The sequence below is a fragment of the Triturus cristatus genome, chromosome 3_2, assembly GCF_964204655.1.
Source record: "Triturus cristatus chromosome 3_2, aTriCri1.1, whole genome shotgun sequence".
NCBI lineage: Eukaryota > Metazoa > Chordata > Amphibia > Caudata > Salamandridae > Triturus > Triturus cristatus.
The window spans coordinates 380,702,256-380,719,375 of NC_140584.1; the positions used below are offsets into that span (position 1 = coordinate 380,702,256).

At 41.4% G+C, this 17,120-nt stretch overlaps 1 protein-coding gene across 1 annotated transcript in view; it reads right to left on the reverse strand.

Annotated features, from left to right (window-relative positions):
* The window catches only part of GNL2 (G protein nucleolar 2), a 147,467-nt gene extending 132,752 nt beyond the window's left edge, over nucleotides 1–14,715 (reverse strand). The window contains exon 1 of the mRNA XM_085647901.1: nucleotides 14,490–14,715. Coding sequence (XP_085504027.1) covers nucleotides 14,490–14,553 — 64 coding nt within the window. The 5' untranslated portion in view covers nucleotides 14,554–14,715. The remainder of the gene's footprint in view (nucleotides 1–14,489) is intronic.
* Nucleotides 14,716–17,120: the final 2,405 nt, after the last annotated feature.

Consider the following 17,120-nt stretch of genomic DNA (forward strand, 5'->3'; position numbering starts at 1 on the left):
GCCAATTTGCATGTGTGTTACAGCACAGGAGATAAATGTCACAAGTGGTCTGCAATGTGTATTTACTTGAACCGCATGCGACAAAAATACATAGCTGCCAGAAGCACTACTGTGCTCTGGCTGGGCTACATTTTAAAAGCATTTCAGTGACGCATGGAAAGAAAAGTGCCTTGCTATGTAAGAAAAATGATTTCGATACATTCAAAAGTCACCTGCGAAGCATAGCTTATAATACTACAGGGCATGCCCTTATAATATTTCAAAAAGGTACACACTACATAATTGAAATAGTGTGCCCTCAAGGTGACTACATGTTCAAATGCTGTTTCCCTGTGTAGGTTTAGGTTACATCCGCAGAGAAGACACCCTGATATAATTGAAATCCTTGATTTTTAGCTTCTCCTGGAATAATACTAGAAATACAGTCAAAGTTACTTTTCACTTAACTCTTAAACTCTAGTTTAATGGCGAAATCAGATTTGAGCTAATTTTAGAGGGAACGTCACTTTAAAATAAGCATTGGCATAGCCAATATGTCTCGGCTTTGGGACCTTATAAGCGTTTAGCCATGTAACAGTTGATGTTGTTGCACCAAGCATATTGTGCTGCATAACTAAATGCTTATAAGGTCCCAAAAGCGAGATCTATTGGCTATGCCAATGCTTGTTTTGCTTGCAGTGATATATATAAAAAAAACAAAATTAAGCACCCATGGGGGAGCTAGTGTGGGCAGAAATGGGCTGTGCTAAAAATGATTGGGGTGAAAGGCATGGCCTCATTAGCCCAGGAGGCATTTTGCAAAACCAATTTTTAAGCTGCTGAGGTTTGCAGAAAGCACATTATTACTGTGCATACTAACCAAGAATATAATATAGGACTTATTATCCTGACTATGCAAGGCATGAAAGACATATCAAGACATTCAGGGTAGGCAACGCAACAGATCGTGAAATAAACACTTGAATCACCATAAATGTGCCGGTCACAGTGTGCGTTCCTTTCATAGGTTATACGTTAATAAATGCCAGCACATAGGGCACAGGAATGTCTGCAAACCTATAACAGTTATTACGGTAATTCACAGTGTAGTTTTCCATTAACCTAGCAGGGTCCTTCGTCGAGGTTCTACCCCCAAACAAGATGTAGTGCCCCCAGATATATGCCATTGTGGAGGCACACAAACTGCCTAAGCCTGCGAATGGCAATCCGGTAAGGCTGGAACCACTCTGGTTTGATTCCTGTCCCTAAGGCACGCAGGAGGGTGAGCCCAGGTGCGGGATGATGCTTTTTGTCACGGAACATGTTGTTTTTCTGAAAATTGTGTGCCCGAGCTAGCAGCGTGAGAGAGTGTACGATCCCACAGAGCCAGTGCCTGCTCAACACAAGCAGCGATGTTGGGAGGTGATGGTGTGGGGAGGCGGCATTGAGGAGATTAAGTGGGGATAATAGGCCCCCGAAGCAGAGGATGATGGAAGCTCCATGTGCCCGCCCCTATAGTGTAATTAAAGTGGCGCCATGCTGCAACATGAAGCGCGGTGCCCATCTATATAAACTGAATTCATTTTAAAAAGTGCATTATGATGATTAGCTGTGTGCTGAACGGGGTTTGGGAAGCTGGAAGGGTCTATCCATGCAGAGCTACTAATGGCTGTGTTGGTGGTTTGAGAGCATTCTTATATCCCAGAGGTTTCTTGCCAGCAAAGCATACAGTCCTCAATTTTGTATAGAAGCAGCGAAAGTAAGGAAGCTGCGTGCCGTGCCAGGTCTGACCAAGTCCGAGGGTTGACGAGCAGGAAACGGTGCTGGTTAAAGTAAAAGTAAAAACCAAACACAAGCCGCAACGGTGGGAGGTGGTCATGTGGGGGATGGCACCGGGAAGATTAAGAGAACTGCAAGCTGAGACGGGCAAGTGACAAGCAGGAAACCGTGAGAGCTGCTGACTTTGAAGCTCTCGAAAACAGGGAACTCTGCAAAGGAAACAAGTGCAGCCCCGCGGCCGCGAAAGTTAAAGCAACAAGCAGTGTTTACCATACGGAAGCGAGCAGCAGCAGGCATGATAATTACAAACAGATGGCGCCGCTGCTCGCTACCGCAAGGTAAGCGCCACACATGCACGAGGGCTCATTGGGAACAGTGCAGTACATACACGAGTTTCCCCAAAAAGTCCTGAGCGATTCCAAGAGGTCATCTCCTAAGCAGCGGTTGCGCGTTGCGTAGGCAAGACCTAAAAACATACTTGGTACTGCTGGAGCTAAAACTTGGTTAGAACCATTTCGGCCACCCATTAGACTACCAGAAACTCAATACATATTTTCCATGCTTCCTTCATGCTCGTCCCAGCCCATACCATTACAGTAGATCCCACCTCATGATAGGGGGAAAAAAATCTATTTGAAAAAATTTAAATCAGGAGTGCTCAGGCATAGAACTTGCCCACCTATGTGGACATCAATTAAAGGCTTGACTATCCACAACTGCTGATTTTTTTTTCCTGTCTCATGATAGAGACTAGGAAGAAGTCCCTGCCGGGCTTGCATCTCTAATGGGCTTGCAGTATAATAATTTGACGGTGCTTGGCACAGGGGAATTATGCAGCACAGCCTGTAATGGAGACTGGTGGAAGCTGTTGATATCCATGAATGCTCTGGAGAGGAGGTCTGCTAACTCGGGCTGTCGCCTATGGCAAGCAAGGCGAGTATGTTTCTTTAACTTTGTTATGCAGAAGAATAGTGGCTTTGAATGAACCTATTTTCTCTCTGCAATAGGCATCTTTTGGAAAGGCCATGAGAGGTAATAAATCCTGGTATCTCTTGGTTAATTTAGCGCTTACGTGAGAGAACAGTGCCGATCTCGGCACATGTGCATTAGTCACTTTCTGTTTCAGCGTTATTTCAGACAAGTGCTGAACAGGTAAGCTTGTGTTTTTGTTGCTGCCATTTGTCATACAACTTTGTTACTAGATTAAAATGGAGAAATACACCAGGAAAACTAAGCATCAAGAAACTTCTAGCTCTGAATGCTCTTATTTACATTCAAGATCCTCTACACCTCCTAGAAAATGGTCCAAGAGACATACTATGGAGAAGACTGATGAAGACTTAGAGAACAAAGTTCGGATAATTTTATGAGAAACTTTGACCTCAGTAAAATCCAATCCAGAACTTTTGCCTGAAATTCAAATAAGGATACAGGTTAATATGATTTCTATTGAAAGAAAATCCTTTCACATACGCTGAACCAGTTTTACGCCAGTTGGTGAAGCGTAGTGCTCCTTTTTTTCCCCCACTCGATCAACATGTTTTAAATGGTCTTCAAGAATGAAAGCATCCAGACAAGACTGGGGTTCCTAGCTTCATGTCAAAATTATATTCATCTGAGGAAATGGATAACAAAATTCAAGAAATCAATAACTATTGATTTCCTGGTGACAAGCTTGATTGGGAGAGCCTCTATTGCAGAAGATAACATATTGGAAGACCTATGAATAAGAGGTTAGACTATGCTCTAAAGAATGCTTATGCTGAATCCAATCTCGTTATGTAGGTAGGAAACTATTGAATATATACTAGCCAGAGCTTGATTTCTGAGTTCACAGAACTTTTCAAAGCTATTCAATAAAGAATAAAATGTACAGAACGTCTACAGCCTCTTGAAAAACAAGCAGTGTTTCTTTCAGACATTTCTTAATGTTATTAGAATGGTCGCACTATCTGAGGGAGCAATTATAGAGGCCAGATGAGCCATTTTTCTCAGCGATTAGTATACTAACTCTGCACAAAAGAACGTTGCCTTATGCCTCCCTTTTGAAGGTACCAAGCTCTTCGGAGACGAATTAGAAGAGTAACATCATAAAATAGTTAAAGAGAAGAAACAAACATTCTTCCATTTTCAGAGTCCCACACTACTTATTCAACCAGTCAAAATATGCCAAAATCATCATTCATACAACTTGAGAAAACTAGCCAATTCCTTTTCCTGGAAGCAATAAGGAAAGAATTTCGAGAATCATTTGGTTAAAAAGAATAAGTCACTCCTAAGGACTTTCAGTGTTTCAGACTATGCCGAAACTGGCCTCCAGTTGCTGATTGAGAGAGAGGATACTACATTTTCTTCAAGAATGGGAAAAATCTTCTTCAGATTCTTGACTACTAGCAGCATTAAAAGCAGGCTAATGCGTTGAATTCTCGACTGCTCCAGCTGCAACTGGGACCAATCTTACTCAAATCCCTCAAGATCATGTTAAGTTGAAAGGTATGAAATCATGAAAGAAGCTATAATTTGGGTCCCCGAGAATCATGAGAACAAGGGGACTTATTCAAGGATGTTCCTTGTTGCAGAGGCGATCTGAGAAATCAGATTGGTCATAAACCTGAGAAACTCAAAAAAGTGAACAAAAATAATCCAATTCAAGATGGAGACATTGCAGAAGATTGTTCCTCTGATACCCGATGCCTAACTACTCTGGATCTGATGTACACTTATTTTCATATTCTGATGCACCCTTTAATCAGATGTTTCTGATATTTGGCATCTTAGGGCAAACATTATCAAAACCAGGTCTTGCCATCTGTCATCAGATCTGCCTCAGGCTTTTTCACAAAAATAGTGCCGCCTATGGTCTCTCTTCCATATCTTCAAGGCCTGGTAGTTTTCCGATATCTCGAGGAGTACCTGCTGACAGCACCCTCACAAGAGGCAGTGATAAAGGGATACAAAATAATGATATATTGTCAATCCATGCATGGTCTGCACAAAATGTCACCTTACACCTTAAAGGATCAGCTCTATTTAGGTGCCCATTTCAGAATCCACTTAGGAATAGTATTCCTCCTACAGGAAAGAGCAGTCGGTACAGCAAAGCAGTGCTGCAAAAAGAGATGGGCAGAGACCAGGGTGTGGAATTCTGATCCTCTGACATCCAGGACTTATTGTTTAGGGTCAAGAGTAAAACCCTTTCGCTGCTAATTCAAAGAACCACATCAATTGATCTGCAAAAAAAAAAAAAAAACATTGCCTGCAGCTAAAGAAAGATTTGTATCCATATGTGCATGCTGTTTGAACTTGTATATATGGTTCATTAATGCAAATCTTTTATTATTAGTGTGAGTGATCTGAGTAAATGGTGCGAGCTCGGCTAGCATTACTGACAGTGGTTCCAGTGTAAAAAGGTGTATAGAAGTTTGTAAAGTTTAACAATATGAAGCTACATATAATTCTCCCAGAATGCTCTCTGATAAGATGGGAATACTAGCAGAAGCTTGGAAGCAAGACTGATGACTGCTTTCAAATAAAAATATCTACGTACAAATATGTAACTTGAAAGAAAAATATTTTGCTAAAATACTGGGCACATTTTTGAAGAATCATTTAGTAAAACATGTTTGCTGCATGCAAGTGCTTCCCAAAAAATATTAATAATCGTGAATCAGTATAAAACCAATTTTGGCAAGATAATAAGACACATGAAAATGAAAAAACATTGTTAAAGCCAATAGGTCTGGCATAGGTTGCTAGCCTTTTTCGGCTGTGTCAATGTGCGTTTGTTTTGACATGGTTTTTACCAAACTTTATTGTTAGGGACGCTGCCCAGAAGCCCTCACTAATATAACAAAAACCTAAGATTATAGTTTAGGTCTCGAACAGCACACTTTGTCATAGCAGGCCCTAGTACTAAAGGGAACTACTTTGTGTGTGGATGTGCTCCTTGTGAAAAAGAAGAATGCGGTCACTCACAGCAAAGTTAACCAATGGCTGAATTAGACTGACCCACTGCCCTTTGCTATAGTGAACGGAAGAAAAATGTGAATAATGCAACGGAATAGTCAACGAGGAATGTGGGTTTAGACACATTTATTGAGGTAAATTTGTTCCCTAGGTACCTATTATTTCACTTCATCGGCATTCGCAATAAACATTCCCTTTTTCTTCGATCTACCATAAAAAATGTAAAGGATTTATCCCAAGTCACCTTCAGCACTTGCTCCATTCCAAATCTTTCCACTGCTTTCATAAGCAGTGGGATAACGTTCTGTAAGCTGCTCATATAGATAAAGAAGTTATCAGTGTGTAAAGAAAGTATAGATTTATGCCGTGCAAACTTTATTCCCTACAAGCCAGGAGACCATTGCAATTCAAATATCACAAGTGATAGTCCGTGTCAAGTACCTCTTTTTGGTTTCAAGTTCTCTAACATAATTCTACCCATTTTGACTCTATCCTTAGCTATGCTCATGTTTCTTGATAAAATATTACCATCCTATAAAAAAAATGAGGCTACTCTAGTGCCAATCCTCCTTCCCCATACAACTCTGACATTTAGTTTCAAACTGCTTGTATTGTGCCCCCTGCTTATAAACCTGTGTATCCAGATTTAACATTTACCTTACACAATATGCGAAATAGTAGGCATTCGTTGTTGGGTTTGAGCAATAACGTGACTTGCTCCTTATTGCTGCTGGCACAGTGACACCATTATTGGCTTTCACGTATACTTTGAGAAGCTTTCGTGCTAACGGGTCCTTATGTGTGAAATAAGACTGCAAGGAGGTAGTCAAAACCGAGAGCCATTTGTAAATTTAGTTAATAAAGATGCCATTAAATCTTGTTTTTATCTTGACACATTTGCTATCTGTTCAAGAAAGGAGGTCAAATGTCAGTTTGTCTTTTAACTAATTGCTGCTTGGAAAATTAGGTTTATCTTTCTCTCTCTTATTAGAGTTAGTGGTTTTTGTCAAGTGAGCTGTCTGAAGATGTCAGTTATTTTTCTCTAACACACAACATTTAAAACAAATAGCCTGTAAATTACAAAAGCACATTTTTTGTAATTAATAAGTGTGACGCAAACAGAGATAAATGGGAGCAAAACAAACCAGAACACTTTACTTTGTGATGTGCAAGCGACACATAGTCGAAGAAACTTTATTTCCATTGTTTGTACACTATATAGTTTTATCAGTAAAGCTGAATGTCAGTGGGAATGTTTGTGGCCATTTCAATGTAAAATATGCGGATTACAAATGACAGTGTGCTACCACTTTTTGCTTTAGTTATGTATTTATTCAAAGTGATAGTTTTCAAACATGATTTGAGAAACATTCCTGCCCCTGCCCTGATGAAAAGGCTGTTAATGAACTAAGAGGCAAGTCAGGGGTCATGTTTAGTCTATATGTGGCTAGATTTATATTATATATGGAAATGAAGTTTAGTCTATTAAATCAAACAAAAGAGCATGCTGAATTCGCACATTTGTAGGTGCTCTCATATGTCATAATGAAGAAAATGGCAGCTCAATGAATTAAATTATTTGCCCATGATCACATCATTTGAAACCAGTTCATGGGTCGAGAGCATTACAAATAGGTCGAGTAGATTATTTAAGTCACTAGACCTGCAGGCCTGACTGAACCTCTCTGCTGAATATTCTGCCCTCGTTTCCATGTTCTCCATCCAATAATAAAGGGATTATGTAAAACTGTTGCCAAAATAAGTTCATGTTTTTAGCCTTATTTTATATGAGATCACTCTTTATCACATCTCTCGGCAATTGAACATACATCTTTGTTAAGAAATTTGCTTTAAAATATTTGCAATTTAAAAATGTATGAGCTACATATACCAGTGAATCACTAGTTTGGCCACTTTTTGAAATAAAAATGTCCAACGGTATTACAGTCAAAACAAAAAAAAGAGTAAATTTAAAGTTTTTTTTTTTACCTACTTGAAACATTTGACCAATAATAGAGTATACAACTGGATTTTGCTTAACAGATTAACAATTTATTTCAGTAGCCCAGCGACCATTGGTGCTCCAAACAACTTTACTTTGCTTGTGTTTTGGACTAAATTGTGTGACAGGTAACTTTCTGAACAAGCATTTGTAATGCATCGGTCTCGCCTTTTGGACCTTATATGTATTTAGCAATGCAGCATATTAGCCATTTGTGCTGAAACATCTACTGTTCTTTAACCTAGAAGCTAACTTGCCTGCTGAGAGGGAAGGAGTACAGAAACCCTGCAGGATGTGTGAACGTCTAAGACGAAGCAGAAGCAGCTAACCACGGAGCTGAGGGTCCATCTACCTAGAGAGAAATGTGCGTGCTCCTGGAGTGGAGTGCAGTTTTTTCTCCGAGTGTCTGCACCACAGCACTTTTGTGAGGTAGGAGGGCGGCACTTTTAAACACCCCTTTTTTTGAGACTTGAAATAAGAAGCATTACCCCTTTGACAAGTCGGAAAAGCTTTCCTGACTAGTAAAAGTGATTTAGCAAATAACAAAATACACTTTTGCACTTTCAAAACATATTTAAACATGAGCCCAAATCTTACTAAAATAATGTTTTTAAATTTCCTCAAAGCAGGTTCTATGAGTTTTGTTAACTAACAGCCATTCTTGATCAGTTTGTGCCACCTTGAGTTGCCTTAGGCTGAAATGGAAGACTGTTGTCTCCTGTACTATAAAGTAAGAGGAGGAACCGACAGCTGAAAGAGAAACAGTACCTACTACTTGAAAAAAAATTAAAATGTGCGCAACGTGTTAATCCGCCAATCTAAAAGCCCCGAACTAATCTTGGCACTAATCCTGCCTTTGTGATCCCCTTAATTAACCAAGAAGGAGGCCTGATGTCCCCTAGTGTATAGCGATTGCAGCGGAAGGGCGAAAAAGAAGACTAATACCCTGTGAGGAGTGTCTGTAAACGACAAAGCCGGGAGCGACTCCAGCGACCCAAAATGGTGGCGGGGTGCGGACATTGAGCCTGGTGGCAGTGTCGGAGGAGAGCTCTGAGGCGCAGAAATCATCGAGCCTCCAAGTGTCCTGACATCGACAGACGAGGAGGCGGTGCCGGGGGCGCTCTCCGCGAAAGGTGTCCGTGCAGTGCACCCGACGGCAACAACCCCTTTGTCGGGAGCGGCAGGGGAGAGGCCAGCGCAGCAGCGAGACCGGCTTCAAGAAAGAAGCTGGGGCGGCCTACGGAGTTCTGCGGATCTCAGAGGGTGAACCGACTTCGACGACAGTGGCCTCGGTGAGTCGCCGTTGGTGGGCGGGGTGGCCGGGAACAGCATAAACACATAAAAAGCACTGGGCGGCAATATAGGTAATAAGAGAGACGCAGCCGTCTGCCTGGACGGCGGCCGCTGAAATTGTGTGCGGGGACCCAAACCAACCGGCACCTTAAGCCCATAGAGACCGATAGTGAGTAGGGGACACCCAAATTCCATAGTACACAGCGGCTGGAGACAAGCCCCCAGGAAACTGCGATATATGTCGCCAAACAGGCGACCAGCAAGGAGAGCTACGGCCTGATTACTCACGGCGGTGACTTAGAAAGAAGCTGTGGCGGCCTACGGAGTTCAGCTAATCAGAGCTAGGCAGCAGTAATCACGTACCGAATCCTGGAATGAATCTGTGCGGCGGTGTCTGAGGGACTTCTCTCTCGATTCTCGGGGTGAGGCCACATTGATTGTCAGTCAGCTGTGGGTCGGGGAAGAGTCCTTCCCCGACCCAGCAAGAGACACGAATAAACACGAGAACGTCCCTGTAAAAAAAATTAAAAAAACACGCCCACCAGTGTAAATGGGACGGGGCTTAAAAAAGGAGAAAGAAGCGAAAAAACACACCCCCGAAGCCGAAAAAGACGGGGCTTGAATTGACAGACAAAGCTCTTCTCCAATGGCTGACCAGCATTTAAGAGGCCAGCCAATGGAGAAGAGGGGCGGGTTCAAGCCCCACTACTGGAAAACATTAAATCTCTACAGCGAGACTGCGCAAGCGCAGTCTTCGCTAGTCGAGACCTAAAAAGCACTAACACAGCAACTATTTACTATGTTGTCAGTCTGGTGAGATTGAAGGGGAAGGTGTCACCGAACAGGATGCCCAGGTTACCTGCATGGATTTCTAGAGTGATATTCACTGTATACATACGGACAGTTGGTTAATATAAATCCTTGGCTGTGTGGTTATGGTCTCTAAAGTAGAACTTTGTTGAACATCTACTAACTTTCTTGAAGCTTTGGGTCATCCATGCCTCAATCAGTTGTTAGGAAGCGAGGTTAGGAAAAAACTGCTCCTGAATGATCACTTTACAATACAGCTGAATTTCAACTATGTAGGAAGGACTTCATGTGTTCAGATGGGTTGGGAGAGGCGTGATATACATGTTGAAAATGTCACTTTTTTTTTTTTAAATACCCAACAGGACATGATGTTGCCCGATGTCTGAGAGGAGGCCTCTTATTAAGCTATAATTTTATGGTTTGTCTTTGAGAAAAAGGATATGAAACCCAGGGCCAAAGATGATATGGAATGACTACCAAACAAAATATGTAGAATACAACAGAGAGAAGACTGCAACAGAGGTCTTAATTCATATTTGCTTGCTTGCCATGCCACAAATTCAGCAGGCTGTTAAGGCCGGTCTTGTTATAAACAAGTTTGTCCCTTGAGAGACCTTGGTGATGCTATCCTGTACCCCCTCATCTCCTGCAAGAAGTGCTGGGGTACACAGAATAATTTAAACAGCATGCAGATGGAATGATAGTAAAAGACATATTTTGGATTCATGCTGTTGCAGAAAGACGACTACATCAAAGAAAGTTACAATAATACAACTATGTAGAAATCAGACAGACCCCATGTTCAGGTATGAAACTTCCGGAACAGAATATGTAAATTATACTGTAGAGAGAATAATCTAAAAGGTCAGACAGCAGACCATGGGAAAATTCAAACAACAGTACAGAACAAAATTATAGGTCACAAAAATTCTTGTGAACCAGGGATGTGGAATTCCTATAGCCCGTTTCCCAGGACATATTGTTTGGGGTCAAGGGCAACAAGTTTTCATGTGTATTTTGTCCTTGGGACAAGTAGGCCCAACCCCATGCAGCACAAACCCTTTGGCTGTCAGTTTGCAGTACCACATTATGGATCAGGGAAGGACACTGCCTGCAGTTAGGGTCATATTTTTGTCCACATGTTAATGCCGTTTAAACTTGTATTTATGGTTCATTAATTGAAAGCCTTTATTATTAGGGTGAGCGCTCTAAGTAAATGTTGTAAGCTCTGACTGCACTACTGACAGTAGTTCCCGTATAAAAATGTGTACACACGTTTTCAAAGTTTAGCAAGATGAGGCTATGTATAATGCTCCCAGAATGCTCTCTGATTTGATGCAAATATTTGCAGAAGCTTGAAAGCAACATTGATGAGTCTTTGCTTTCAAAATAAAATGTTCATAAAAAAATGAAAGCAAGAAAAAAAACATTTCGCTAAACTACTGTAAAATTTCTGGTACCATTTCTTTGCAGCATCAATTAGTAACATGTGTTGATGCATGCAGGTATTTTCCCAAAAAATTCATAATGGTAAATCAGTGTAACCATTTTTGTAAAACCTTATTGGTGTTGGAGCTGTCGGGCCCTCACCATTATAACAGACATTGGTAAAAGCAAAAATTGTTTCTGGTCTCAAAAAGCACACTCTGCCACAGTAATTACCGGCACTGAACAAAACTACTTTGTGTGCCAATATGCTCCTCGTGAAAGAGCAGAATGCTGTCACTCACAGCGAATCCAGACAATACAGAGAGACAGAATTTTAATAAACGCGAAAGGTCATGGTCAATACCAGACCAAATTAGGGGCCCAATTATTGAATAAAGTCTCAAAAGTGCACTCATGGTATATGTCCTTGCATTAAGTGCAGCTATACGGCTTTCGTGAATTCCCAAGAATTTACAGTAGGACAAGAAATAGTACCCCTAGAAAATATTTGTGAACTGCATTTTAGCATGAGCAAATATGCAAGTCTAGATTTACTCATGCGAAAATCTGAGGGTTTGTAAGTTTACTTTCCCAACAACCACTTTTTTCCCCAACTGTGGAAGAAGGTTTACGTCTGCCATTGTCAGTATTAAATTTCCGACATTTCTCAGTATGGGAAAAATTAGAGAAGAGATGTTGAAAACCCTTAAAACATGCAAGTTAGTAGGTTTGCACAGACTCAAAAGGGCATTCTAACCCTGGAACTATTGCTTATCACTACCTTCAGCCCCAGTATGTAGATCTGCGGAAACGTTGCAACATAAGGGAATTGCAAGTAATCAAACACTACTGTGGTATGAGCCCCGTCATAGTCAGAGAGGCTATATCAGAGCTCTTATGTAATGAGATTGCTGCCACAATTTGTCGCCGCAATACATGGCACCAAAGGGACAAGTGCATTTTGTTATAGGACAAGCAGATTTATGAAGCAACCTACCCCCATGGACAAGGAGATATTTTATTCCACACCCCTGTTGAACAATTGACCAATTAATGCAATTACTTTTTCAAAGGAAAATAAAAATTGTGGTCGGGGAATGTCTACCTTTCACAGAAATCACATAAAATGCAGAGGTTTCAGTCACAGTATTGCCTTTATTCAAACTATTTATGTTTTCAACGTTCTTCGCTTTTCCAAACAAGGTTAATTTATGTTTGGCCTTTCTATAGCTTTTCTGCATCTAAGAATCTGTAAATGCTAAGAAGGGAGAGCCTGGATGTAGCTTGAAAGCAAGATCAATGTATTTTATTGATTCAAACGTCCGTAACTTTTAAGGAAAAAAAATAAACTAAAAATTGTGCAAATTAAATGCTGGATTTCACGGAGGATTTGGCTTCATATTCATATAAAATATCATTTAAATATCCTAATAGCTATAGAGATTAATGCAGATTTTTTTTAAAGTGTTGATTTACCAAACAGAATTATGAACAATTCTTTGATGAACAACTAGTGGAACTGAAGTCACTCTAGAAGAGATTGGTACGGCGGCAAGGATTGTGCTGATGTGCACCATCACATCCAACACATACAGCTTTCTATATGCTGGTGTTTTTCCAAAACTGTTTATGTTTTGTTTCCTTTTGCAAAACAAAAAGTACATCTTTTGCTGAAACTATGACCTGAATACGCTGGCTATCAGACCGTCACAAAATATTGGGTGACTTAGAGAATTGTTCATCGCTGAATCCATATCATAGGAACTTCTAATTAAAGAAGAACCGTATACATGACACATATGAGCCCTGAAGAAGTCCCACGAGAGACGAAACGCGTTGGCTATGGCTATGTGAACATGAAATGTGAAATACAAGGAATCTTCATCCAAAAGCAATAAAGAAGAAAATCTTTACACTTTGTGTCACATGTACTGTTATCAAGCGATTGTTGCTGTTGTTATACGAAAGTGTATAGTGCTGAACCTCTTGTGTTTTCATCAAATAAGGTTTTTACTAAGTGCAAACAAGTGTCGGCTTCTATGACTGAACAGTACAACACAGAGATGGATTCAATCATTCATTAATTTAGCGATGTGTACCCCTGTGTTGTTGCTTGTCATTTTAAAAGATACCTTCCATAACTATTATTCACATGCACACATTTAATTGAGAGAACGTGATGGCATTGCCCAACGGATAAAAGTGACACTGTACATAAGAGGTTTGTGATGCAAAAAGTTCCCTATAGTGCCTCTAGTGAGCTAAAGAGGTTATCCAAAATAAGTATTTGAGGAAGAGGATTCCCAAATTGAAAACGTTTGCCAGGAACTAGCTACGATTGCAAACTTTGGGCACACTGGCCAGAGTATTCAGGTAGAGGGGTTACCTAGTTAGTATATACTGTGTGGTTTGAAGCCGCCATTTGTCGAAGTCTGTGGGTTAATTCAGATTTTTTAAATATATTAGACTTCTCCGGCTATTATAGGCTGCAATAGTAACTTTTTTTTTTTTTACAAATGATGCTGTGTCATTAAGTGAATTACTCATTCATGTCTACTCACTGAGATGTCTTATATAATGTATATGTATTTTATTTCACAACAAGCAGTTATGAAGTGGGTACGTAGCCCAGAGACGCACTCGAGTGCAGGACATAAAACAAGGGAGATACTTCCACTATATATGGGCTTAGTAAGTGCACACTCATGCATTTATATTGTGAGTAAAGAGATGGAGAAAGAGGCCACTTTTCCGGGAGGGGGGGCGCTAGGAGGTGGGTTAGGCGTGTTTTGAGAAAGCATATGGGAGCAGTCAGCAAAAAGTAACGACGTATTTTGACCATACACATTCAGTCGTATGAATGAGAAAGTGACAGCCTATCGATAAATTAGGCGAAGGTTTATTTGGTTCCATATGTCCAGGTACGATTTCCTTCGTGGTTAAAGCGCTAAAAGACAGGCATTTGTGAACGTGCGATTCACAGACTTTAAAATATTAAATAATAGTTGGCCTATCTGTAGGTTATAACCTTCTTTGCCTCTAACCTAAAATCCTTTGAATGTACAAAACATGTATGCCCTATCCTATTTACGGGTTGTCTGTTCTTGTCTGTATTTAACCATCTGTGCATTCTGTCTTTTATGTCTACAGACTGTGCTGTGTTTGTTTTGATAACAGTCCTTCCTCTCTGTCTTAGGTACACACAGTCCTGTTTTCATGGCTGCTTGCTTACCCGGGTTGCTGCTGGACGTGGAGGTATTGATAGTGCTCCTCCCTTTGAACCTTGGCTTCACCATCCTGCAGCTGTATAGCAGACGAGTGTAGGAGAATGGGGGACGCGCCGGGACGTTTCGATGTTACGAGTCTGAGGCACCACAAAGCTGGTAGTCCCCAAACAGCGCGAGCTCTGGTGTAAGAGAACTCCGTCCCCCGCGTGTCAAGCGAAAAGAGCGTCACACGGCACGTGACCACGGGTCCGTCAACAAAACTTTAAAACACTAGAACTGAATTCTAATTTGTGAAGAACTCTTTGGCTGCCATATTAGGTGTATGCAATACCAAAGTGTGTTTAGTCCACTCCTCGCCCACCTCGGACATGGTGATAAAATAGTGCAGATTGTGAAGCACGCACCCCGTGATTCGGAAGGAGAGCACTAATGATGATTTACTGGTACTTAGTGCGTTGCTGCAAATCGAGGTACAAGCGGATACAGCGTAACGCCCTTAAAACATCATACAGTCCCCTCGACTATATTATGGATTCCTTGCCGTTTACACACTTTCGTTTCATTGCACTGAAACACCATTCTTTTAGTTCTTCAGACCGTGGGCGCGTTACTGAACTGCAGAGCTCTCAAGTTTAGAAAATTCTTAGGACGGAGAACTAATTAGCATACCTTAAGACACACAGGAAAGCATAGCAGCCAAGGTTTCAGACTGCTTATGCGTGACATTTCATAGCTGCTGAGGTTTAGATTACTTATGTGTGACCCTTTCCTAACTTCAGTGCAATTATGAGTAACATTTCAACTATGAGTGACACACTTTGACCCGATCAAGCATTAATGTCCATGGAAACATAAATATCAGAAATTACACCCATATGAGCAATGAGAAACTGTAAGCAGATATTGAAACTGCTGCAAAGCACCTGAAATGTAGATTTTCCTAGTTGTTATGACGGAAAGTCTTAATTTTATTAAAGACAAGGAGGCAAGTATTATGCTTTCTTATCTTGCATTTATTAGACAGCAGCCAAGATAAGTAACCAGAAACTACAGTTCCCAGGGGCCCAGGTAAACAAACTGGCCAATGGGGACATAGAACAAACGAAACCTAATGACCAATCACTAGAACACTACCAATAAAACGTCACCACTGACTGCGCAGCTTCCTCTTTTCGCTGACGAGCAGATCAGATAAAGTCAGAAAACAGCGGAACAATTGCTAAAATTATGGAGAACGCCAAAGTCCATGAACAAGCTTCTTGAACCAAATTTGACCAGGAGAGATTGACAGTAGACGTCGTCGACGTTGACTCCGTACAGGAAGGAGAAAAGTTCCGGCAAGGGGGAAACCACCTCTGTTGCTAAACTGGACCATCACGTTGATGCAGGAGGCAAGGCCGGATTTGCTAAAGGGAGGGAGAACACATGTTAGTAGTGTAGCAGCGGGATAATACTCGCCTCCGTGTCTTTAATAAAATTAAGACTTTCCGTCATAACAACTAGGAAAATCTACATTTTATGTCAAGACCGGAGGCTCCTATTATGCTTGTTTAAAGCATATTAATCACCAAAGAAGCCACCGAGTCAATAGGTTTACAATAAAACATTCGAAAAACATTATCATTAGTCCAGTCAGCTGATCTCAGAATGTCTTCCAGGCGGGAGCCTGCCCAAAAGGCCTTAGAGGCCATGGCTCCCCTGGTGGAATGAGCTTCGAAAACGGAGACGTCAATGCCTGCAAGGGACATAAGCCAACGAACGCAACGGGCGAGAGTAGCAGAAGAGACAGGAAGGTGAGGATTGCGGAAAGAAATGAGAAGTTGGGAATGGGAGGGCGTTCTGAGATCAGCAGTCCTTTGTTCATATATCTTTAAACATTGGCCTATGCAAAGTTTGGGATGAGAGGGAAAGTAAGGGTAAAACACAGAATTCAAGTTTGTTTTGGTTCGTCTGTGAATTTGGAACACAACACCTGTAGGAGAAAATTGACGACCTGAAATGTCCTAAGCCTTAACATCAGAAACACGTTTAATGGAAACAAGGCACAACAGCATAGTCAGTTTGGCAGACAACATTTTTAGGGAAAGGGAAGCATTATCTGGCCAGTCAGAAAATAACTTGAGGACTACAGAAACATCCCATAAACTGGAATACTTAGCCAACGGAGGTTTGGAACAGCGAACTCCTTTCAGCAGACGGCAAATTAAGGGGTGAGAGCCTACTGGCTTACCGTCGATAGGAGAATGGTTGAGGGAAATAGCCGACCTGTACAAGTTAACGGTTCTATAGGACTTCCCCGCACTGGCCTCAGAGGCCAGAAAATTGACCACAAAATTCAAAGGGGCTGAAAGGGGATCGATATGCCTTTCCAGACACCAGCTTGCCCAAAGAGACCAAGCGGATTTGTACGCTTTTGAGGTCCCAGGGGCCAAGGCTTTGCTGATAAAGAGAGAAGCTTCTTGCGAAATGAGGACGTTAGGAGAGGAAGGCCGGACACCTTCCAGGCAGACAAGACCAGGGATTTGTCCAGAATAAGGCTGTGTGGAAGGCCCAGAGGATTCAGGAGCAAGTCCTCGCGTACCGGTAGAAGAACTGGAAAATCTTCCGCCATTTCTAACAGGGACGGGAACCAAATC